Genomic DNA, 24909 nt, shown 5'->3' with positions numbered 1-24909 from the left:
ACAAATCTTTTTTTTTTTCTCCATATTAGCCAATTTTCTAGCTACCTCCTGTCCACTTAGAGCAAGTTATACAGAAAACATCAAATATTAGCCTGAAGAGAGGATAGTTACATGATCTTCATCATAGGATTTTATCTTTACATACATTTTGGTCCAATGTTCTGAAGACACATGGAGTTTTGGTTTTTTAAGCATACCATTTGTGTTTGACCAATGCTTCTGCCTCAAGGGTAAATAACCCAAATAGATTTTAAAGTGCTTTAATTAATCTTTTCAAATACCTGTGTTATTCTCAATTTAATGCAGTATGGCCCAATTTACTTTGGAAATGAATCAAGCTAAATATGAAATAACTCTGCATTAGTTTTCAATGACAGCATCTACAACACGGCTGAAGTGATTACTTTAAATGCACACCATTAATGAATTCAAATTAACCTTCAAAGTCTATAGGTAGACAAGCTGTCTAACTCTGGTATTATGCAGAAGAATTATGTCTACCCAAGACCTGCAGTGATTTCCAAACTCCTCCTGAAAATCAGCGTGCTTGCCCACATATTATAAATGCTGAAAATTTGAAATTGTAATCTGAAAAGTGTTTCATATTGCAGTCATAATTTCTAATCAAGTCAACTCAGGGTTCATTGGCATAGTCCCACATACACCGGCAAACATAGAACTGAGGTTTGATCAAACACCCTTTCTTTAAAGTATGTGTAAATTGTCTTTAATCTATTTTTAATTGTTGACCTTAGCAGTAAGGTAGAGAGATTTGTTGGAGTTCATGGAGTTTTAAATAAAGTGTTAAAATTAAATGCGATACAGTAATACATGTACAGTGAGGGAATCATTAGCAATGTTGTGGGATGGTTACTGGGTGACAAAGACACACTGGGTAACCTGCTCTACAGCTATTAAATGCCCGAATTTCCGTCAGTTTGTTCACTAATTTATGGAATCTATTATTCATGTAAATGGTTATTTGCTGCTTTTAAAAATAAAGATTTTGCTTGTAGAGTCATGCTACAAAAGCGCTGGCAATGAGAGTATGTGATGGAAGTAGTTCAGTACGGTGTACTAAGCTTGTGTCTCAGGTTTGATACCCTACTCTATACATGGGGCTTGTGATGCAGTTAACAAGTCTGATGGCTGTGGAGGTTAGCGAGCTTGTCAGGAGCCCTTTGCAGGTAAAGACACAGGAAAGATTTTCAGTGAAGGAGCCTTGGGCATGGGCAAGCCACATTAAAGGCTAAAGGAGACTTGGTTTTGGAGGGTTCAGAAGAGGCTTGGCTGTTCCTGAAACAAGAAGACAAGGCTGCTAAAAGAAAAGAGAGAAAAAGAAGAGATGAGTGTATGTGCTCTGGAGTGGAGACAAAACAGGGCATTCCTGTACCCTGTAAGCCAGTAATCTCTCCATTTATTGCTTCTCTGTTGAGGGGAAGATAGCCTTTTTCAATGGTTGTTTTCTGATATCAATATTTCTCCACATGAAACGGGCTTAAAATGTTATGTATTGTGTTGTATAATATTGTATCACATACTGTATGAAATTACTTGATCTATGTTCTATCATGTAGGAATCAAAAAAAATTGTGGTATGTCTATTTAATCTGTCTGGGCTCATATTTTTAAATGCTAAGGCAATCTGCATATCTGCATGCATTCATTTTAAATCTACTTATGTCGTGGTGGAAATACTTTTACTACACAGTAGTGTTCATGCTGTTAGTGTACTTCCATGCACAGCAAAATTTCCCTCTTGGCTCATCTCTATTCATAAACAAATGTCATGGAGAAGTTAATACTCTGCAGTTTTAAAGAATCTACTGTATCATGCCTCAAACCAGCAATGAAAAAAGACACGTATTTTCCAAAACTTACTTGCATGTTTAGCATTATTTGTACTTTATAGTAGCATATAAAAATCATCATTTACATGGGTAAACTATCCAGGTCTTCTGCTGTGTTGTAGCTAAATAACTCTGTGTTCAGAAGTGGGTTTCATTCTTACCTCTATTCTGGAAGTGCACTGTTGAAAAGACTGATAGCATCTAGAAATGCATAAATTTAGGTTTCATGTCATTATTATCTTTTAACTCAAAATCAAATTTATACCAAAAAATTGCAACAGTAATCCAGCTGCTTTCTGAGGCATAGGGATGTTAGGTCTCAAAACCATGGCCTAAACACCAAAGCAGTGGTCATTCAGCTTTAGGATGGGATCTAGAACATGCCTGGAGGAGGTAAAATGCACATGTGGCAAAGCTGCTTGGAAAAGTCAAAGCAGGAGCTCAGCCATCAACATGTCCACCCTGTTGCCTATCCATGGCAGATCTGGATGAGAGCAGATCTTATGATTCAAGGCTAAGGACGGCAGTTGATGGTAGCACCAGCCAAGTAAGGGCTAGAACTGAGTGATATACCTTCTTATACGAAGGTACAACTCTCAACAGCTGTTCATCTGATAAGGGACAACATAAAGAACTGCCCTAAATATCAAGGACTGTGATAAGGTATGTCATAGTTTTTGCCCAAAAAAGTCTGCAGAAAGCCAGTAAGCAATGAGCAGAGCCCTTTCTAAGAACTGGTCTTTCATGTGAGTCAAAGTTGCTGGTCCTTTGACAGAGTCTTGTGAAAAAGGGGAGGAAGTGGACCAAGAACATTACTTGATTGTGTGTACCACCATGAGCAGAGAAAGAAAGAAGGTACAGATCCGAGGAAGAGCATGAAGTCCTTTTTATTACAGAAGTTTGCAGTGCCGTGATGTGCATCTGCAGGGTGACTCCAGGAAAGAGCTCCAGTTTCCTGGGAGAGAAGCTGTCACCTCACAGAGGCCTTTTTCTGCAGTCTATTGAGGTACGTCTGGTCCGGCACGAAATACAAACTGGAAGTGATACAAAAATCCTCAGAATGGATGCCACGAAAGCCAAGAGATATCTAAGCCATATTTCAGAGAAATCACAAATTAACAATCAAATGGTGAGGTCCCATGGTGCTACTTTGCAAAATCAGATGGAGCCATGATATTTTGTTTTTGCTAGAGGCAAGTAAATGCCTTTTTAGATTTTGATGCCTGCCTCATGCCGTGGATTCATATTTAATAGCAAAGATTCAGTATGTGGTTTTCCTGTGCCTCACAAAAGAGTATTGACAGATTTCTTTTCATGGCTGCCTCCTGTACCAATTTAGAAAGATGCCCTTTAGGCTGCAGAGATTAATGGACATATCATAGATCAATGGATAGGTTCCTGAGGCTTTATGCACAGTACACCATTGCATGTCTTAACATGTAATTTTCAGTGTGTATAGGGAGTTTACTTTGAAACAGCTTTAAGTGGTCTAACAGTTGCTTCGAAGATGTGTATCTTGCATGTGCATCCAAATGAGCCATCAGCCTCCCCAGGGCATACCACTTTGGTTATGTGTAGGTAGACAGGAACCAGGAGTGGAAAAAATATAAAATTATGAATAAAAAGATGGTGAGAGGATGTTAAAGGGGAAAAAAGCAACTTGGAGGAATAGAGAATAGTGAAAGGAGAAAATGTAGGGGTAAAGATAGGCAAACTAGGAAAGAAAGATGCAAAAACTAGAGGAAAATGGAGAAGAAAACAGGAGACAAGTATCTGGGAAGAGGGAGAAAAGGGAATTTCTTCTTACTGTTAGAAATAATGACTTGTGAGATAGACCGGAGGTTCTGCCTCAGACACAGCTGGTATGTGTAGTGGGAAACCAATAGTAAATATTGTGCCAAAGGAGTGTAGCTGACAAAGGGGCATAACCGGGGACACAGGATTATATACTAATCCAAGACTTGTAGATCGGTTACCCTGGCAGCTCTGCAGCACTTGCACAACAGCTTGCTGGAGCTCTTCCCAATGTGCTGGCTATTATTTCTGAGCTAGAACTGTGAACCTTGTCTCGCTGCGCAGAAGTCGTCTACTGGGACCTGTGGGCCAAGTATTACAGAGTCTTTCTTTAGCTCGGTGGGACACAACTAACATTTGATAGGAAAAATAGTACTTGATAGGGTCCACATGTGTTTCTTTTGCTCATTTCCCCTCCTCCACTCACCCATAAATCAGTGAGCTAATTGCCTCCACACAATTGGCCGAGAGAGAAATGTGGTTGCTCACTGTTTCGTAATTTTAGACTGTGACAAGCCGTTTATTCATGTGCTTTAGGCATGATAGTGCAGTTGTAGCTCTTCCTTTGTGCCTGCTGCCCTCAGTGAACGGGGTGCAAGGTAACCATTTATCAGATTGTTTCAGAGGATTCCTGTCAGAAGTGTGCTGCACCGACAGGATGTCTACCCACGGCCTGAAAGCCAAGGAGGTTGGACACGAAATGTCTGTACCTCCAGTGGTGCCTGTGCAAGTACCATTGTAAGGCCTGGACTGATCAGGTCCCTGTCAAGTAACTCCACAAGATTTCCTGTGCAGCTTCCAGGGGCGTTTTTGTTTGTTTGTTTTCTTTTTTTCTTTTTTCCTGGTGGGCTCATGACCATATTCTTCAGTGTCACATTCAGTCACTGCACTTATGGTCTGGCCCGGAGAGGTGGCTGCCGTTCCATGGCTCTCCTCACAAGGGCTGGATTTCCCATGACTGGAGAAAATGTTTTCCTTCCAACAGACCCATCATGTATTTTTATGTAGTAGCCACTAAGTGGGAGAAAAACCAGCTAATTTGTTAGGCACTGGGTTCCTGTTTACCATGCCCTATGTTTTCAGTCTGGGAACTCTTTGTTTCTCTTTTCACTCAAGAGATTTATTCAGTAGGTCCCTGAATGCATCGCACTTCAGCTTAAATAAATTGTTCATCCCTTATCTTGCCTATATAAAGATATCCTTGTCATGTCAAGACATGAACCTCTAATGAGCTAATCTAGAAACACAATCCAAAACCTCATACTGAGGAAATTTGATACAAAATGCCAATTGGGGAGTCTTTTATCCTCCTGTCTCACACACCTCTAAACAAGCTCCGAGTGGCTGGGCCACATAACTATAGCTAGGTATAATTTTGCAAAACCTCAGAATCTTTTAGAACAACAACATATGATTACAAAATGGTGGACTGAGATCACAAATAATCTTGAGCCAAAATCTGGACATAAAACTTTGCTCTCTGTCCCAGAGAGCACTATAGGAAGAAAGCAACATTTGAACAACAAGTGTGACAAAAATCTTTTAATCCGAAGTACTATGCCTTCTGAGAGTGGTTCTGGAAATTTGGTTTTAATTCTGTGATGCTGACATTAACATTTTATAGCTTGTAGAAGCGTGGTGTTCCATGTGCTAGCAAAAGGTGATATAAGCATGGCAGTCTATGCATCAAGCATTAAAATCAGTGCCATTGTACCAGTTTACATCAGTGGAAAGTGCCTTGAGATGTTCTGTTATCTGTAACATATATGTTGGATTGAGCCACTGGAGACAGTAGCTCACAGAATAAACTAGCTACTGATACGAGATACCATGTAAAGCATGAAATCTTGAGAAGTGCTTTACTTTATATGAACTGAAATATTAATTTCATGGACCTATTTCCTCCTCAAGCAATCTTCTTTTAAAAATTTTTTACCCCCTGCCTGTTCTGCCAAGGTACGAATGTACTCATTAATCAAGGTGTACAGTAAACATGGCATTGCTTGAAAAATGCTTGCTCAGTGAACATGCTACTTTCAATTACAGAGAGTTCAAGCATGCCTTGGTCTTTTGAAGTATTACACACCGTTTTCCATGCCATGAAGAGGCATAGTGGTGTTACCTGAAAAAATCTCTCCTTTATATTCAGCCAGCATTTCAGGCAGCACTTTAGAGCCTGGGAGAAATTATTGCTCATGATTGCTCTTCATAAAGTTCATAGCAGGTCTCCTTTTTTTCCTGTAAAGAATGCTATTTCCCCCCTCCCCTTTCTTCCAGATTGTTTTATTTTGTAGGAAACTCTGGAGCAATTTACATGCCTTTTGGGTCATGCAAGAAATTTTCTAGCCAGCTGAGCAACTGGATGGAAGTTAAGTGTTCTCCAGTTCAGACAGATGGTCTTGTTTAGCTGTGCCATTTTAACTGTGTAGCTTACCAAGGATTTGTAATTCTCTTCAGAACTAGTGCTAATATTTTGAACTTCTACAGAATCTTCCTATTGAACTCTCAAAGCTCTTCACAAACACAACTGAATTTAGCCTCACGTCACCTCCACTAAGTAGATCACTATTCTCATCTTGAAGATGGAAAAGCTGAGACACGAGGAGTAAGGCCAGATATCTAAATGAGATATCTGACATCAGGCAATGGAGTTCCTGTTCAGACATGCTGGTAACAACTTATGCATAAGAATCTCATTAAATTTTGTAAATGCTACTTCAGCTGTTATTGTTGCTATTATTATTGATGGTAAGTATCCAAGAAGCAAGGAAAACTGAAATGGCAGCTGACAAATTTTGAAAGGTGACAAGACTGTGGGTAAAAGCAAAATGTTGTAGGAGAGGTGGGTCTGGAAGGCAGCTGAGTGGTCAAAAATGAGGGGATGAGCCATCCAGACGTTGGCAGGACATCGAGATTAGTATCACTACGTTCAACAGCTACCCAACCAAATCGGAAGCCTGTACACATTGAGCTGCATCAGATGTCTGCTGTTGGGATGACAGTGAACCAGCATCTTTCTGGTTTGAAGATGGTGGGGGGAAAGGAGAAATCCTTGGTCTCACTTTTTTCCATAACCCCCATATTGCTATTAACATGAAACTCTGTTGGTAAACACAATGCCACAGTGGTAGTTACTGCAAACAAGAAGGTGTTTACTCAGGGAACAACAATGGCACAAGATACCAGAAAGCAAAAATAACTATCTTCCTAAACGGATGCAGAGTAAATCCCTTTCTGTATTTGCTTAGCATCACTATTAGCGACGGATATGGTACACTGCACTTCCAAAGTAAAAGTGGTGCTCAAAGAGCATCTCCATGTCAGAGGTGACGCTAAACAATTGAAGAATAAGAACCATAGTACTTTAGAAGGGGGAACTAGAGGGCCATCACCTCAAAGGTATAGGTCAAATTCTGAAAAGAGAAAAAAATGAAAGGAATGGAAAATGGTGTAAAAAAAACAGTGTAGATTTGCTAAAAATGGATCATGCAAGACTGTATTTTTTTAAGACAATATAATCTAAATGAAGGAAAATAGAACAGAGCTAAGCTTCAATGAAGAATGTAATGGAGTATTACAGAGTTACTGTCATTCTGGTCGGTCATTTGCACAAAAAATGATGAGGTGGATAAGAAATTGGGTAAGAAAGAGGCAGATTTGGGGAGATATCAAAAAAAGAGGGAGATTCCTATGAGTCCTTTCAGTCTTTCACCTGTTCTAAGCTGGAAGCTTATCGTTTGGAAATAGCAGACAGAGAAGAAGACTTGGTCATCACAGGATGACTGTAAGATGCCAAATGATGTAGTCATAGAAGAAGAAAATATGAACCTGGACCTTGTTAGCCGTTTGCTTTTTGATAAAAAATCAAAAGTTCAACTAGTGTCTGTGTGAGACAGGACATCTTTTTATTTGTTCTGAACCTGCCAGTTGCTGGTCTCATCTGGTATCTTCTGGGTATTATGAGAGACAGTGATCATTCCTCATTTGCCTTTTCCATGCAGCCTGTGATTTCATAGATCCATTGTCAAGTCCTTCCACAATCATTTATTTTGCAGGCTTGTCCTGGTGTATTTATTTATTTCTTCACCCCACTGCCTCTACCTGTCCTCATCACCCCTTTCTATACCTTTCTACTGAACTCTTCTGAGAAGACAGAATCAGAATTGCATGCAATACCCAAGGTGTAGGGGCGTGATGTATTTTTACAGCACTTCTCTGTTTTCTTTTCCTAAAAATATCCTAATATTTGTTTTGCTTTTTTGACCATAATGTTCACAGAGCTAATGTTTTCACAGAAATATCCATCATAACTCCAAAACCTATTTCTGAAATTAGACAGGTTACTTCAGAATCCATCACTATATGTATAAATGCCTACTAAAACACTGATCTATGTGTACAAAAAAAAAAAAAAAAAAATAACGCTAAGTCTCTAGTCCCCAGAAGTGGAAAGTGACAGAAATCCAGCCAAAGAACATGCTGCTTTGATTCTTTCCTGACCCACAGCTGTCATGAGAAAAACGACTATGTCTCTCCAGATTTCAGCCATCCTATCTGAAATTAGTCTTTGTAATCATCTCCCTAAAGAGAGAGAGTCGTTGCGCTGCACCCGACAGTTTCTCTGGAGAATTATCTGGAGATATGATAGAAAAGGAAACAAGTTTGATGTGATTGCTTAAACAAGTGATCTAACTCACATGTTATCAGTCTCTTGTATTACAATGGACTTCCGAGGTGATCTGAGATACTGGTGAGTGGAGGGAAGACATTTTGCACTGAAGATGTCAATATTACCAGCTGCGTCCTTCCTTGGGCAGTTTGTGCTTGCACGCACGCACGCACACACGCTTGCATGACCTCTCTGAGGTTTACGAACACTGGTAGCAATTAGATGTGTGTGGCTCTGATCCTGGGGGGATTCATGTCACAGCAGAGGGAATCAATTAGAGGGAAGCTATCTGCAACTCGCATGAGGGATCCAGCAGTGCTTGTCATTCTCCTGTCACTGTCTGGTTCTGCGGCTGAAGAAGGGGGCTCATGCAAACCTGTAGATTCATGATCCGCTCTAAGAAAACTTGCGTTGCTTGTATCTGCAGCCAGTCTTGTAGTTGTATTCTCAGCTGTACGAGATACTGAGGGTGGGCCGTTTTTCTTAACATCAACAGCTAGTCATAGGTTCACTGCTGGAGAAGAAGGTGACACCAAGGTCTTTGTCACAAATTACAGTATCTCATTTTATAGTGTACTTTTTCCTTCCATATTTTACTTCTCTTCCCATGGATGTTCTCTTTAACTAGCTTTCCCATTCTTCCTTTGCTGTCTTTCATACACTTCTTGTGTTTTCTGACATTCTTCCAACATACTCTATATGGCTTTTTAAATCTTTTTATAAATCCTTTGAACTAAACTGTTGACCTTAATCTCTTACTCTTCTGGTTATGCAAGGACTGAGATGGTATGTTCCTATCTGCAGTGACAGTCCATCCTACCATCTTTAGCTGTAAAGATGGTGAACTCATGACAAAAAAACTAAGAGCTACAAGATGTTTTGAAGATCAGCCAGGACACAGGGACAATCTATATAAAATCTTTTCCTACTTCCATCCGGGATTGAGCACTCTTTCCTTCCTTAACATCTCTTAACACCAGAAGAAGACAGAACATTTGGACAGTTCAAACAGACAGATTGAGAGCCAAGATGAAAATTGCAGTTTATACCACTTTGTCATTTTATTAAAGTTATCATTCAAATCTTGGCAGAGCCAACATCTGGAATAATATCTATTTTAATGTGACACAAATTATCACCATAAGGAATATGACGGAATGATCAGCAACCAGAGAGAAATGATTTCTGAGATGGATAACATTTCTTGAGAATTCAGTCAATTAAGAAGTGTGATTGCTTATTTGATCACATCAGTTAAATTACTAAAACAAATTGTAACGGAGCAGTATGAGATGCATATGTGATGAAAAATCTTTTGAGCCATAATTTCAGAGATGTAAATCCTGAACTGTTTCCAGAGGCAGTTATTTCACTGAAATAACAGGACATGTCTTGAGTGAGGACATGTGCTGGTTTTGGCAGGGATAGAGTTAATTTTCTTCACAGTAGCTAGTACGGGGCTGTGTTTTGGATTTGTGCTGAAAACAGTGTTGATAACACAGGGATGTTTTCGTTACTGCTGAGCAGTGCTTACACACAGTCAAGGCCTTTTCTGCTTCTCACCCCACCCCACCAGCGAGGAGGCTGGGGGTGCACAAGAAGCTGGGAGGGGACACAGCCGGGACAGCTGAGCCCAGCTGACCAAAGGGCTATTCCACACCATATGGCGTCATGCTCGGCATATAAAGCTGGGGAAGAAGAAGGAAGGGGGGACATTCAGAGTGATGGTGTTTGTCTTCCCAAGTAACTGTTAGGTGTAATGGAGCCCTGCTTTCCTGGAGATGGCTGAACACCTGCCTGCCCATGGGAAGCAGTGAATGAATTCCTTGCTTTGCTTTCCTTGCGTGCTTGGCTTTTGCTTTCCCTATTAAACTGCCTTTATCTCAGCCCACGAGTTTTCTCACTTTTACTCTTCCAATTCTCTCCCCCATCCCACCATGGTGGAGTGAGCGAGCGGCTGTGTGGGGCTTAGTTGTTGGCTGGGGTTAAACCACGACAGTCCTTTTTGGCGCCCAACGTGGCGTAACCAGAAAAATAAATTGGCAGTCTGGCACAAAAGTTTCTAAACTAAGGTTACTGTCTCCACATTTCATTTGCAAAATACAGCAAGCCTTTTAAGCCTATAAAACTACATTTACTTTCGCTTGGATTGGCAGAGCCAGACAGATAGACAAGACAGCATAGACACAAGAACCAGGCTCTGCATGAACCAAAAAACATCCTAAAGTCACAATGAGATCTAGGTTCAACTCTTGGCTTTCCCAGAGACTTTCTCCTGTAACATTGGACAAACCACTTCATTTGCCGGGGTCTCTGTTTCTTATCTGTGCAAAACAAAGGCTGTCATACTCTGCTTTTTAGTGCTTAGTATGATGAGGCTCATACACGAGTTGTGGTTGTTGGTGAAAATTTCAATATTGGGGATACCGAGAGTTTTGCCAATACAGCAATAACACAGATAGAGAGCACATGTCAATTAGACTGCAAAAATGTACAGCCAGGATATATTATAAGAGTATGGAGAATTCAAAGTGAACTCTGATCAGAGGTGTTAGGTCTACACATCTCTACTGATATCAGACCCCAGCTGGCTCAGAAAATTATGCCACCTTTCTGCTGTTATTTGGTTAAACCAGAAGAAGAGTAAGTCTCGTAGGGGTGATTAATAGTTTTATGTAATAGTAATAGAAAGTTACTTTTCCTGCTTTAGTTTGTAAGAGATTTTCCGGCATAAAGCTTCTAGTAATAATAATGTCTTCTCATCACTGGCAAAGCTTTTTTGTAACGCTTTAGGGATGTGCACTAGTGGTTACCTCCAGGAAAACCTCCCTGCTAGTGCTGAGGAGCCGATCCCAAAATCCAAGTGAGAGAGGTCATATCTGGGAAGAAATAGAAAAGGGTGATGCCAACATTAAACTGTTCATTGATGCTTTGATCTTCTCAGCGAGACACTGTGATGGGGAGATAAAATGGACAACAAACATTTCAGGGCAGCTGGAGTATATCAGGTCTGCCACAGGTAAAGGATTTAGTCTGCTACTCCACAAATGGCATAGCTGCTGCAGGAAGTACAAGGGGAGCTGTAAGGTACTGCACGGATTTAAACTTATCTGGTCATCCATGATAAATAGGGAGTTGTTAAGAGAAAAAAAGAAAGGGGGAGAAAAAGAGAGAAAGAGAAGCCAGAAAGAATAACAGGTTAACACCATCATTATTCCAAGAAAAAACACATTATTAACATGAAAGCCAGGGCAGTATTCTTTTGAAAGGCTTTCACAGAGAACCCTAAAGATTATACACAGGTTAATATAGATATATTGCCCTTAGAAATTATACAGTTCCAACTAGACTTCTAATACTTAACATGCAAAACAGAGTCATTTAGTATTGATAACACGTTCCACTTCCTCCAAAAATAATCCTGTAACCTTGTTCCATCTCAAGGCAAAACTCTTGCATAGGCCTAGTGCTTATTAAAAAATACTAATATTGAGCAAATTATGTATAAAGCTGCTTAAGATTATTTTCTATAAATAGAGCATTGCTAAGCACTATTTCAGTTTCAAATTGCTGATTTTGGAGCAGGAATTGCTAGGTGAAATTCTGTGTACAGACTGAACAGTTGCCGCACAGTCCCTTTGGCATTAAGATCTGTGAGTTCCTAAATGAGCACAGTTAGTTTACCTGTCTTATGGTCCTGAAGCATATGATTTCTTTGACTATTCATAAAATTACTGGTTCTTCCCTGGAAATGTTGATAGATACCAAATGTTTGATACTTTTTAGCACAAATAATAATTTGTCCTTAAATTTGTCCTAAAAATGTTTCTCATAATTCCCATATTTAGACCCCATTGATCATCCCAGCCAAGGAGTGGAAATAATATCATGTGAATTAGACAGCCAGTCTCACATCACTGAATAATGAAAAAACAAACAACCGGACAACATCAAAATAATTCCTAGGCTGCTATTCAGTGAAAAGCTTTAATGAAGGTACTCAAATATTGAGCAGTTTAGAAATCAAGAATAAGTCAGAGAAAGAAAAGGAGGTTGAACTTATTGGGTGCTATATTTGCGGTGAACATTTCCACCAGCTGTAGCGAGTATGTTTCTGTCATGAGGCTGACGCTGTCCCCTTTGCATTCTGCTCACCGCCTTTCCTGATGCCCAGGAGCCTCTTCTTAATTCCTTCTCTGTTGCTGCAGCTCCTAAAACTGCTTTATGTCTTTTATGCTGTCATATTTACTTGCACTAAAAGGTACTGCAAACCAATTTACAGTTATGTATAGCATCACTTTTTACATGTCACCATATTAAAGAGCCTTGTAGCATTTCCATGTTAAGCCCTTATTTCAGATTTTATAAATTCTGCCTGCTTATAATTACATCAGGCTGAAGACAACAGTGTAAATGTTAACCCCACAGACTGAGTTACAGGGAATGGCAGGCGTCTATTTATTTTAAAATATGAGGCATCAGAAAAGGCAGTGCTTTTGCATAGTCTCTTTTCTTAAGACTATGCTTTAATTCACAAGAGAACACAAAAGCTCTGATTATTTACCTTGTAATGGGAGATAAGTTGAGTGGAATTAATGGAACTACAGTGTTAAGAAACAGAAGGAACTGGCTAAAATTTGTCAAGGGTTGTCTTTTTTACATTGTCCTTTACATGAGAACACAAGGGGTTGCTTGAAGAGATCAGAGCTCATATACAGAACAAAGAAAAATATTTTTTTCTTCATAAAGTATATGATCAGGGACTGCTCTGGGAGTTAAGCAAAGCAAACCTCGTGGCTGAATTACAAATAGGAGCTATCGATCTCATGGTGTATTAGAAGCAGCTATTGCTTTACAGAGTATGGGTCACGGCCGTCGGGCGGTACACTGTTTGGCTGACAGTAACAGTGGGGTATCACAGGGGTCTGTCCTGGGACTCGTCCTGTTTAACGTCTTTATCAACCTGGAGGAGGCAACAGAAGGCACTTCTGTGAGGTTTGCGGATGACACCACACTGGGGGGAGCAGTCGATAGGCAGGAGGGCAGGCTGGAGAGACAGGCCAGCATGGATGCTGTTGGTCATAGGTGGGAACAAAGCTCTGCTGTCTTATGTAAGCAGAGGATGTGATTGATACAAAAGGTACAGATCTTTCTTAGCCTCCTCCAGCTCTCTTGGTCACAGCGCAGCCTTACTTGTTAGTTGTGTTCTGCTTACTCTCTCTTTGCAAGTGGGCTACTGGGCATTGACCAGTGCCAAGGGCCAGGAAACATCACTCCACAGCACTATCTTTATTTCAGTTTTCAGTACGTTACTGCTCCCCTTCCTGTCCCTCGGGCCTTGGTAAATCTCATAAAATCCTTTTCAGATTGAAATCCTACTCTTCCCAAGCTGTAACGTGTTTTACAGCATGTACTTCTCTATAGTTGTCTTAGTCTCTTGTTGACAGTTTTTAGGTATCAGTTCCTTGGCTGGTAAATGTCTTCTTTATTCTTAAATGTATCCACTTTGTTTTGTTCAGAGCAATGCGTGGGGATAATAAATTGGCTCACACTGCATCTTAGTTCTTTCTACCATGCCAGTTTTTCATAATACTGAATCCTAGGGATGCCTGGAAGAAGCCAGCAGCATTTTTCCCACTTACACATCTCCCAGAATAGCTGCAAGGTGCCTGGATTTCTCTAGTAAACTCACTCAATGGATATGCTTCCACAAAAGGTGTTCCAATAGTTTCATAGATTTATTCCAGAGTATGATAATAAACAGTTGTTTCAAATGTCAATTTTAAGGCTTGCAAAATGTAACTATGTACATGCATAAGATCAGAGCATAAATCAGCCCAGTAAAACAGCTTTGTAAATATTTACGAGCACAGGGCTCTTTGTTTCACACTTACTCCTTCTGTGTCCTCATCTCAAATTTTCACTTGCTTTAGTTTATGGCTGGTAGTCTGGGCTGAGTTCCTGACATTGCTGAATTGCCGCCTGTTGTCTCTGGTATTGCATATACCACAATCCTAAATCTTTATTGACAGCAGGGGAATGTATGATCTATAGAAAGAAGCCTGTTTGTATGGAGGAGCAGATTCAGAATTCTGATGGACCCGTGTGAAGTTTAGCAGGCGTGCCATTGCTGAACTAAAGCACAGCCTGAGTTTGCCCGCGTGAGCTGCCATCCCTGCAGTGGCTGCAGGAGAGGCAGGACCCAAGGTCCCGGTTTGTGTTGGTATTTTGGATGGGGCTGGTTTTTCAGGAGGGAGAGGAAAAGGAGAGACATTAAAAAGATGGCTGAAAGGATGAAAGGTAAAGGTGTGGAACGAAGGAGATGTGAAGAGGTCGTGAAGGAGCAGTGGGAAAAGAATCAGAGCTGTCAGGATACAGCAGCGACAGTCTAGTGGGAACTGCGAAGATAAGTTATCATTTCATACAAAAGTCTTTGCCTCCCTGGCTCCTTCTCCTGTGGCCGTGGCCCCAGGCGTCCTGGAATTTCGGTGGGCCAGAGGAGAGGGAACGACCTTTTTACTCCTTCCTTTGCAGCAGTCACAGCTGAGGGCAGAAGTACGCAATCATACGGGCATCATTTTTTTTGCAATTTTTACAAAGTTGTGCATGTGCTTACTACTCCCATTTGTGCCATGTTAGCACTGCAATTTCTATTACTCTTCACTAATTCACACTAAAACCTCTGACTTAGTTGCATTTCCTCCCTGTTTAACTAGTAGCAGATAGCACCATGGTAATTGATATAATAACCAGAAACAAAATCTAAAAATAAACCTGCTGATAATTTGCCAGTGTTTGTTTAACTGGATCCTTGAAGTTCCTGGGTGGTCAGTTTGGACTGAGATAAGTGCTATCATTTTTATTCTCTCTTGTCTGCTGGCTCTCCAGCCTTTTTGAACTGCAACGCAAAAGGGGTCTGAACAGGTGGTGCTCGTGGCAATTCAGGACGGATTATTCCCATTGAGGAGCTGGTTTCTGCTGCTTTGTGAGAGGCTTTGGCAGATCAAGAGCTGTTGCTCCTGAGATCCTGCCAGGCATGCTTCCCATGTGTTTCTGTATGTCTTCACCGAAACGGCATGGGATCAGCAGAAAAGGGGTTTTTGGGTGTGAAAGCATTTTCCATGACGTTTACGCATCTTCATTTGTGATTTGTAAGGACAACCAGATACACTGCCATTTAAACAATTACCTGTATTTAATCGTGTTTGCATTTTCATTAGTGAAAAATGATAGAGAAAGATAACTCATTCATTTGCATGCAGACTTATCAGAAGATTGCTATACATTGTACAAATTTACATTGTTTAATGTCTTAGCATGCATTTAATCATACCTATGCAGATTTAAGTGTCTTTCTGACTGCAGTGGTATCATTCATTAGTAATTCCCCTGAAGTCCGATGATCATAGGTTTGGCGTAAACGCACAAAAAAATTCTTCAAAGAGTAGATTTTGGGAAGCTTATCAGCTCTTCCTCCTGCAGTTGTGACAAATTTTGTATTATTTTAGACACTCCTCAAGCATGCCACTGGTGTACTTGAGGAAATAAAATGCTTTTTGATCAAATAGGACGTTTGTCTTCAGTGAGTCATGCTTAAGGCTTTTATTCTTTCATTTGTGCAGTTAGTCAAAAAAGATCTAAGATCTTTTGCAGGTGGCTTAACTTCCAGATGTGTCCCTCCACCTCATGTTTCATGCTGGCCAGTTCCAGGCAAGTCACATCCACGGCTTTCTGCAGCCCCCAGGTTGCTCTTCTGAGATGCCAGGTTCTCCACATCCAGGGCACAGGGCTGGGGTGGGATCCAGGTGTTGTGAGCCAAGGGCCAGCGGGCTTTGGAAGTGCGGAGCGGTCACCATGAAAGCATGGAGATTTCAGGAGCATCCTGAGAGGAATTAATGATGACATTGCTCTCCATCTGCTTCCTAGGAAAAAAGAGAGCATAGTTCTGTTTTCATTAACTCCAGTGAGATTGATGGAAAACCTCTGCTTCTGTGAAATTAACTGAGTAAGAACGGGAGTGTACCCTCACACCAGTAGGTACCTCGTCTACATGCACAGGCCAAGTCTGAGATGTTTCCTTGAACGTGCAGCACCAGTACTTTCTGCAACAGGGAGCAGCAAGCAAACCCTCAGAAATGGCGGCCGCGATGTTACATACCTGCTTTCCCTGCAGTCCCTCTTCTTCATCCTGGAGGATCCAGGACTGGGTTCCCTGCTGAAGCTTCCTCTTAAAATTATACCTCTCCAGAGACCTGGAATTGTGAACGACCTCTGTTTGCAACACTAAGTACAGTAAATGCTATTGTGTTATCCAACAGTAGCGAATTCAATAATCCCACTTCCGTCACTTTCTAACAGGATAATGTTAAAGGCATTCCTCTGAGATGGAGAGTAATAATTTGCTAATTCCCCTCAGTATTTCATGCTTCTCAGTAGTGCAGCTAATTTTCTCTGAGTACCTTATTAACATTCACAATGACTTTGCAGTCCCACCCTAATAGCTCTCTGCAGAGGCAGTGACTGTGAAGGTGAGAGCTGACAGTGACACATTTTCCTCCTTCTTCTCTGCAGACTGTATTATCCTGGTTTCCATCCGCTGAGGGCTGTCCAGCTGATGCGAGTGGGCAAACTGCAGTACAGTCAAGATATGTTTCCTCAAGCACTGGAGACCTTGAAACAGGCCAGTATTGTGAACTGTTTCTTCTCTGTTCCCCTCCCTCACTTCCCCCGAACCTGCTGGGTGTCCCCCCCTTCTGCTCTGACTGTACCTCATGCCTTTGGACACTCCTCACTGCTTTTTCTGTCAGTGGGGTTTCCCCAGGCTGCAGCTGAGGGTGGTGATGGGTCACCGTTGCTCAGCGTTTCAGGCACTGACTTCCTCCAGTATCAGTCACTGCTAATTACAGTTCAATAGCTCAGAGGCACCTGGATGAAAAATTACTATTAGATCCAAAGAGATAAAAATATCTCAGTGCTTCATACTCTCCTTCTTACTGCAGCAAAGTGAATCTGGGAGCACTGAAAGTACAAGAACAGGAGCAGAGCTGCAGTTTCTACCCTCCTTATTCCCTATCAGGAATCCATGATTTCAGATGGGAGAACTTTGCCTTTAATGCTTGTATTTTATTGTGAGCCACACTCAAATCAACAAGCATCTTCTTGATCCCTCCTATTTCTATATCATTCATCATCTTTCTCTTCTTTGATCTGGTTTTTCAGCTGGTGCTTTGCTAGTTACATTTCAGCTTCAAGCCATCCCTCTTGTACCTGAGCTGACTTTTATATTAATTTCCTCCTACCCTGAGCTCTTATTTGTCCTGCCATTATATTGCTGTTAGTATCATCTTAAATAGATTGAAGAATGCCCTTCCATCTGCAAGATGTCCCCAGGACATAGGCTCTCACTTGCTTCCCATCTCAAGCCCTCAATCGCTGCTAGGGTGTTTTTCTCCCCCCGGAAGATGTGCTGCCTCCAGTCCACCAAAGAGGTCTTATGCTTATTGCCTTGTATTACTGATTGTCCTGTGGTCAGCTTGGCCTGCAGACAGTACGTGCTCTGTGCGGGTCCCCCTCGTCTCTCGGCCCACCTCCAGTGCCTGACACAGCCTTTGCTCCTTTGCTCCTTTGCTCCTTTGCTCCTCATTGCCTTTGCTGACTGCTGCAGAAAGCCACCTGGCCCAGCTACTTGCCTGTTGCTGCTGGGCAGGAGCAGACCCCAGTGCTGGCACCGGTGTTGGAAAGAGGTGCAGAAGTTGGCTGTATGTCCCCTTTGCTATAGGAAGAGCTAGTCTTGTGGCAAAGAGTTAGGGCAGCTGCTTGGACTAGAAGGGGATGGCTGTCTGCACTGGGGGTGGGGGGAGAAGTGGCTTTTACTCCTGCCTGGATCACCTGTAAAGTCAATACCAGTCACGACTCTCTAGATAACTTAGTATTTTGTACCTACTTTTTTCAACCCACATATCTATTTGGTTTTAACATCTGATTAATTATGCAAGCTGAATAAAGACTAATTTATTATGTCAACATATGGAAATTATCATTTAATACAATGCCACTCTTACTAAGTCTTGGTAACTTAAATCTTCACTTGATACATTTAACTTAAATTATGGCCAATTCTGATCATTAAAAAGCAGATGGAAGAGTAATCAATTCTATTTTCCATGCATTATTCAGAAGTAAGTCATATATCTGTCACGTGCCAGGTAATCTGCTCTGCTATTTCCCCTGTAATATTTATGATTTCCAAACATTCAGACTTTCGTTTTTAGCAGGTGGAGTGAGACCCCAGTCAGAGGAGCTTCTATTTTCATTGATACTGCCGCAATATATCAACAGGCATTTTTCTAATTGCATTTCTAATATGATACTGCATTAAATTAAACGGGAATGAATTCCCCTAGAGACATCTGAATGCTGCTCATCAGTGAAGGTGGAAGTTGTGATGGAGTTTTGTATGTTTTTAGTGAAGAAGTTGCCCGTTGCAAGCCAGATTGTTACTGTATTATCCTTTGAATACTGAGCAATGCCTAACACAGAAACCTTTTTTCACGCTGTGATCTCCTCTTTCCCTGAAAAGGGAGAATAAGGTGCTGGTTACCCTTCTATGCCATGCCTCCATGCATCTCTAACTGTGGTCTCCAAGCCATTAGTGGTCCGCAAGGGCAGAGTAAGTGCTTTACAGCTGAGATGCAGAGCCATTTACAAACTAATCCTGTTGTGGTTTTGCCTATCCCCTGTTCAGCCTCCCCCGTTTCACCCACATGTGAGACAGGGCGAGACTGAACTCCCACTCTCTGGGAGCACAGCTGAGAGGAGGAAACCCTTCTTGTCATCCTTTTTCTCCATGCAACTTGTAAGCAAAGGACACAGTGCTTCTTTGGATGAGATCTGAAACTGATTCCTTTCATTGCTGTCTACACTGGAACAAATTAGAGCAAGATATAATTCCCAGTTTGCTGCAAGTAAAGGATGTGGTTCCTAATATAACTCAGATAATGTCCTAGAGTTATATGAGAACACAGTTTGGCCCTTTGTGATTAGATGTGTCAACAGAGCATGCCACATGCTCAGAGCAGAAACTCGATTACCTTCTCTGCTTCATTACTCTTCTTAATACACTCTGACACTGAATAGCACCCTGTTGGAGCCCTCGTCAGACTGATTTCTGTGTGGCATTAAGGAGAAGGATGTGGAAGGTGCAGAGGAATTGAGATCTGAGTGAAATTCACCTCACTCATATAAATCCTGTTTAATCAGGCACAGCCTCAGAGCTGCTGGGGATTGACAGCCTCTCTGCATCAGATGCTCAGTCTGTTAAGACCAGTAGATCTTCATGCACAGCTCTGCAGCCCAGCCCTTACTGCTGCTCTCTGGGCCACCCAAAAATGAATCACTGTCATAACCACCTTACTCTTAGTGCCCTCTGGGTTTAGCTCTCTGCCCTGCACCCCCAAAGAAGGCTTAAATAATGTGGCGGGCTTTATGTTATCCATTAAAATGAAATCACCTCCTAAAAGTATATTAGGCCCTGCAGAATCTAATTTGCCAGGTTTGGGAAATAGAAGTGTTACAGAGAGGCAATACTCCACTTCTGGAATAAAGCCTGAAGGTAGCCTTTTGTTTGTTGTACAACCAACGTATTATTTTTAAGTTTATATACATATATATATGAAAGATGTAATGGTGGGAGGACAAATGGAATTATAGATCAGGAAAACCTTTGTCAGCAAAAGACCGGAGCTGGAGCCCAGTCTGACAAACCTAATTTAAAGAGCCTGGAATGATTGTAAAAAGCAGCAATAACAAAAGCTGCAACAAGCTGTCTTGTGAAGAGAAAAGCTCCTTGAGCAGGAAGCAGCACTCCTGCAGGAGCACAGGACAGGTCTGCGTCTCTGGAGCTCTCGGGAGCCCCTAGCAAGTGTATAGATTTGTCCTGAGGTGCACTCATTAGCAGAAATATTTGTTAGGTGTCATTTGTTACCTTCACGGCACTGTAGGCTCACCTGTCTGCTTGCCCATAACCTGAGTGGAGCTGGACTTGGTTTGGGAGGACAGGCAGGGTGCAGAGGGGAAGGTCTGGGATCAAGGAGATGACTTAATTTCTGAGTGTCGTCTCCTCGAAGCGAGCCGGTGAGCGCTGCAGCGCGTTGTCTCAGCTGCTGCTCCGTCCTCTGGGCTGTGATGGTGGTGGTGGCTGCCTGCACCCAGGCACTTTCCTGAGAAGGGCAGCGGTGCCCAGCTGTTGAGCGGTGGCTGGTGGGGACCGGGGCGGGCAGGCAGGAGGATGCACACGCGTACGACACTGACCAGCCAGTTTCCCATGCAGACCCTGCACTTGGCTGGCACGGTCGCAGGAGCACCCTTGTCCTCCCATGAACTGATGGGCATGGCTGTCTTGTCTCGTGAAGGCCTGCAATGGGTACAATATAATTTCCCTTCTTACTGTAATCCCTGGCGTGGAGGCAAAAAGCACAGGAACTGGGGTAAAATCCCTCCCAGGTTTCACAGCAACACTGAAGAAATCCCCTTTCTCTAGGTGTTTGGTTCAAACACTGAATTGTTTACCAGCTGTGGTTGATAGCAACTGTGATAGTTTTTGGTTTTCCTATGCCTGCTTTAACAAGCGTCCCCTTCAATCAAGAGAGATGGAAAAACACAGATACCCCCTCTGAAATGCTAGCCTTCACTTCATGCCGTTTTGGTGCGTGGCCGTTTGCTTTCTGCTTTCCCTGTGATGGAGCGGTGCCGTCCTGCATCTGCTCACAGTTCCCCGCAGCCGTGGTGATGGGCATCCCGTCCCATCCCCATGCAAATCAGGCACAAACGACTGCGCTGCATTTCATTTGCATTCAAGGAGCAACAGCCATACCACTAATCTAATGGGGTTTATATTCTTCAGGGCGACAGTATGTGGTTGATGACACTGGCAGGATGTGGCCTGTGTTGCTGTCTTGCAATTACTATAGTTTTTCATAATTAGATTTGTTCTTTTAGCTGAGAGAAAGACCACACAGACCACAAGACTGCTCAGCCTCGACTCTGCTGGTTAGCTGTGTGATTTAGGAGAGCAGGGAAGCGTTCAGAGAACCTGCACGTTCCTGCTTCTGCCCGGTAAAGCAATTCCTTGTTTTGGAGGTGAAATTATCCCCAGTTTTGCACTGACCTTTGCAAAAACAGCTACATAACTTAATGCCACTTTCATTTTGGGGATTACAGGAGTCTTTGCTATTCTAACTTCGATACAGCTGGTTCTGACTCGTACTGCAGCGTGTGAGATAGTACGTTGCATGAGAATGATTGTCTCCCTGAGGAAACAAAAGGATAAAGACTGGGTGCATTTATTTGCTATGCTAAAGCAAGAAAGGAAATGGAAAGGAAATGTTAGAGGTGAGAGGGAAGTCAGCAATGGTAGCATTATCTCAAGATTAGGTTTGATATTAAGGATTTTTGCCTTTTAACAGAGGCATATCCATATGGACATCTGGCTGTGCATCAGGGTGTCCAGGTCCATCACTACTAGCCTGACCTCTGTCCTGTAGGTGGGCTGAAGATCGAGGTCAGCTGCCCCGGGACTGCGACTCAGATGTACCCAAATGCACAGCTCTTAAGTCATTCAAAATAAATCCAATGGCTTTCTTGGCCAGGGCATGCAAACACTGTGCACCAAGTGTGTCTGGATCCATGGCCATGGCCAATTCACCTGGCCACTTCGCTCTAGGGTGATGCTGTCCCGTCCTAGGTAGCCTGGGTGCAGCTACATGTTGCTGCACCGCAACACGCAGGGGATCCCACCTGCAGCTATCCTGCTCTGCACCATCCAGGGGTTCCTATACCATGCAAGTGTTCGTCTTTCTTCGTCCCACTGTCTCTGCCAGGGAAGGACTGGCTCTTATTCTTGCTTTTTACACTACTTTTTCAATTATTTATTTTAAAAAAAAAGCTCTTGTACAGCTTAATACCTCATACTCCACTACGTTGAAATACTTCTATGTATTTTATGTTCTTTACATCATTTCCCCATTATTTTAAATTAGGAGAAGCAGAACACTAAGAACAATTTAGGTAGTCTTTTCAGGGAGTATTGACTTACTTGCAAACACTTTGCAAAAACACGACCAGCTTTGTATTTCTGCTAAAATAGAAATATGCAAAAAATTGAGGATTTCTGATTTTATTTCACATTTCTTAGGCATTTCTAATGCTGATGAAAGCATTTTCATTGTTCTGTTTAACTGAGTATTTTATCGTTTAGTAGTAGGGCATTGTGGTAGCTCAGAACATATTTGACTCTTTTTAGAGCTCCTTGCACACTCTGATTTGTTTTGACTGCTATTTCAACTTGTTCTTTCAGTCTTTTGCTGCCTCCCTCTTCTTTTAAGAATTAGCTAATTTGAAACAAAAATAAACTGTGCTAGAATTTCCATATGCTTGCCGGTCTCTAGAATTTGGAAGTAGGCTTTCATTCATTCCACCAAAGAATATATTTATTTTTATTTTTATCTTTCCAATTTAAATGAGGCCCCTTCCTCAACATTTGTTTCCAAAAAGATCCTTTTTCTGCAATCCAAAGCTGAGGTAGCTGAATTTTGTCAGCTGACTGGACCAGGAACCCATTGAAACACAGGCTGCATTTAGATTTTGACAATTCCTCAGTTTGGGATGAGGAAAAATCTCTGATGTCTTTTCTCCTACCTGTATACTTCTAGCTCCCTTGTTCTTTCTTCAGTGCTGAATCCATTTCCATCTGGTACTTCTTTCCTTGCAGGAGGAATTTAATAGAAGGAAGAAGCAGAAATGTTATATGAAAAGTGATGATCTAAACATGAGCTGGGCAAAGAGCATTTCAGACATATCTGCGGCAGGGAATCAGCAACACTGCAGGCAATATCAGCAAGCGTAAATTGGCCTAGCAATAGAAGATGACCAACACACACAGAAAATAATCCCTGGGAAAAGCAGCAAAGACCCGTTCCCCTGCATGCCTTTTTAGAGTGAAACTGTTAATGTACTCATTTGTTTGATCCTATGCATAGTGTCTCCTGATACACTTAAGGCACTTGGTCAAGCATTCATTCATTTCTGTTTACAGGACTTTGAGGCTACTAACATGATGAACATCACAGTCATCTTTTAACTAATGTATCAAAACCTTGGGTGCTGTAGTTGGCCAGTCTTAAAATGGCCTTCACGTCTCCGTGCAAAAGTATCTTCCTCTACTATTCCAAACATCCATCTGTGCAACATATTTGTGGGCTTTAACGCCTAAGAATAATATGTCAGTGCCTCCTCCTTTGTCAGGGACAAATCATTATACACTTTGGGATACTTCACTCCTATTTCTACTGTGCCATGCATTCAAGTCCCAACGGCCAACCACCTGAGAACCAGTACTTATATCCCTGCCCCACTGCAGTGACCAACCCCTTCGTATGGTCTGCGCACTGACTAACGTGTCCCCTTCTGTTCTCTCCCCAAGGCCTATAAAATTATGAAGGTGACCCACGGGGCCGATCACAGCCTGATGCAAGCCTTGATGGAGATAAAGGAACAGTGTGAGGCCATCATGAGAACACAGTGAAGAAAACCTCCAGCCTGGAAAACAAAATCTTCAAGGAGAAAGGAAATCAAATGCTTTTTATTGCATTGGGAAGCTTCTTGATGATTTTGGTGTCTTTTCATTAGGTCCTACTTGCTTTACAAAAATGTTTAGTATTTATTAGTTTTGCTGTATGATCTGAATTGAGTTGATGTTTGGAGGAATATCTGCAATTTTCAGAGGATTTTTTTTTTTTGCTACCAAACAATCTAATTGACAATACCTAATTAACAATTTACAACATCCAATTTAATTGATAATAAGTATTGGGAAATGCATACAGAGTATTCATCATTTACAAAGTGATATAATTCCATGGATAACGGCAGTCAATTTTTTATGCCAGCAATTTAGGATCTCATGTCAGACACATTATAAGTAGAGGGAATATATTTTTTCCCTTTGCCTTGCCTTTAGGTGTGGTTTCCAAAAGCCTGATCCAGTGCTCTTTGACATCAAATAAGTTTCCCAATGTTCTTAATGAGATTTTCCTCCCTCCCAATATATCTGCAGGGCTCTGTTCCCCTTCTTCTTGCATTTAATGTGTTATAATATTGAATATTAAAATGGATTGAATAAAAAATTTAATCAAAAGTGTATCTATGTGGAAATTGCTTACTCTGTTTTCTCCCCATTTTGACTGCCTCAAGAGTTTCTCACTTCATACTGGTTTTAAAAAGAGAGGGATTTGGACCTATGAGCTCGGCAGTGTGGTTTCTAGACCTTTCTGAGCCTGTAGGGTCTGGATTTCTCTTCCCCAAACAGTGAAGCTCTGAGACCTACAGATGACCACTGAATTAGCAGGTCATCCCTGGGGGAGAGAAGGATGTCTTGGAAAGCACGGGGGCCCTATTTCCCCACTCTCATCAGCACCAGAGTTGTTCTTGGCAGAGCTGCTGACTTCCATTTTTAAGACAGAAACAAATGTTAACAAAAGCCAAATATTTATGAGGAACATTGAAACCTAAATAATTTAAGGCCTTTGAAAGTATCACTTC

The 24909-nt window shown here is 41.8% G+C and overlaps 1 protein-coding gene across 3 annotated transcripts in view; it reads left to right on the top strand.

Annotated features, from left to right (window-relative positions):
• Nucleotides 1–24500, top strand: part of SMYD3 (SET and MYND domain containing 3) — a 427585-nt gene extending 403085 nt beyond the window's left edge. Inside the window, exons 11-12 of one of the 3 annotated variants that reach the window (XM_075496040.1) lie at nt 16885–16993; nt 23792–24500. In XM_075496040.1, coding sequence (XP_075352155.1) covers nt 16885–16993; nt 23792–23893 — 211 coding nt within the window. In that variant the 3' untranslated portion in view covers nt 23894–24500. The other 2 variants (XM_075496039.1, XM_075496038.1) reach the window with 2 other exon arrangements.
• Nucleotides 24501–24909: the final 409 nt, after the last annotated feature.

Source organism: Mycteria americana, chromosome 3 (genome assembly GCF_035582795.1).
Source record: "Mycteria americana isolate JAX WOST 10 ecotype Jacksonville Zoo and Gardens chromosome 3, USCA_MyAme_1.0, whole genome shotgun sequence".
Lineage (NCBI taxonomy): Eukaryota > Metazoa > Chordata > Aves > Ciconiiformes > Ciconiidae > Mycteria > Mycteria americana.
The sequence above is the reverse complement of the archived record's forward strand: the minus strand, read 5'-3'. Positions and strand labels throughout refer to the sequence as shown.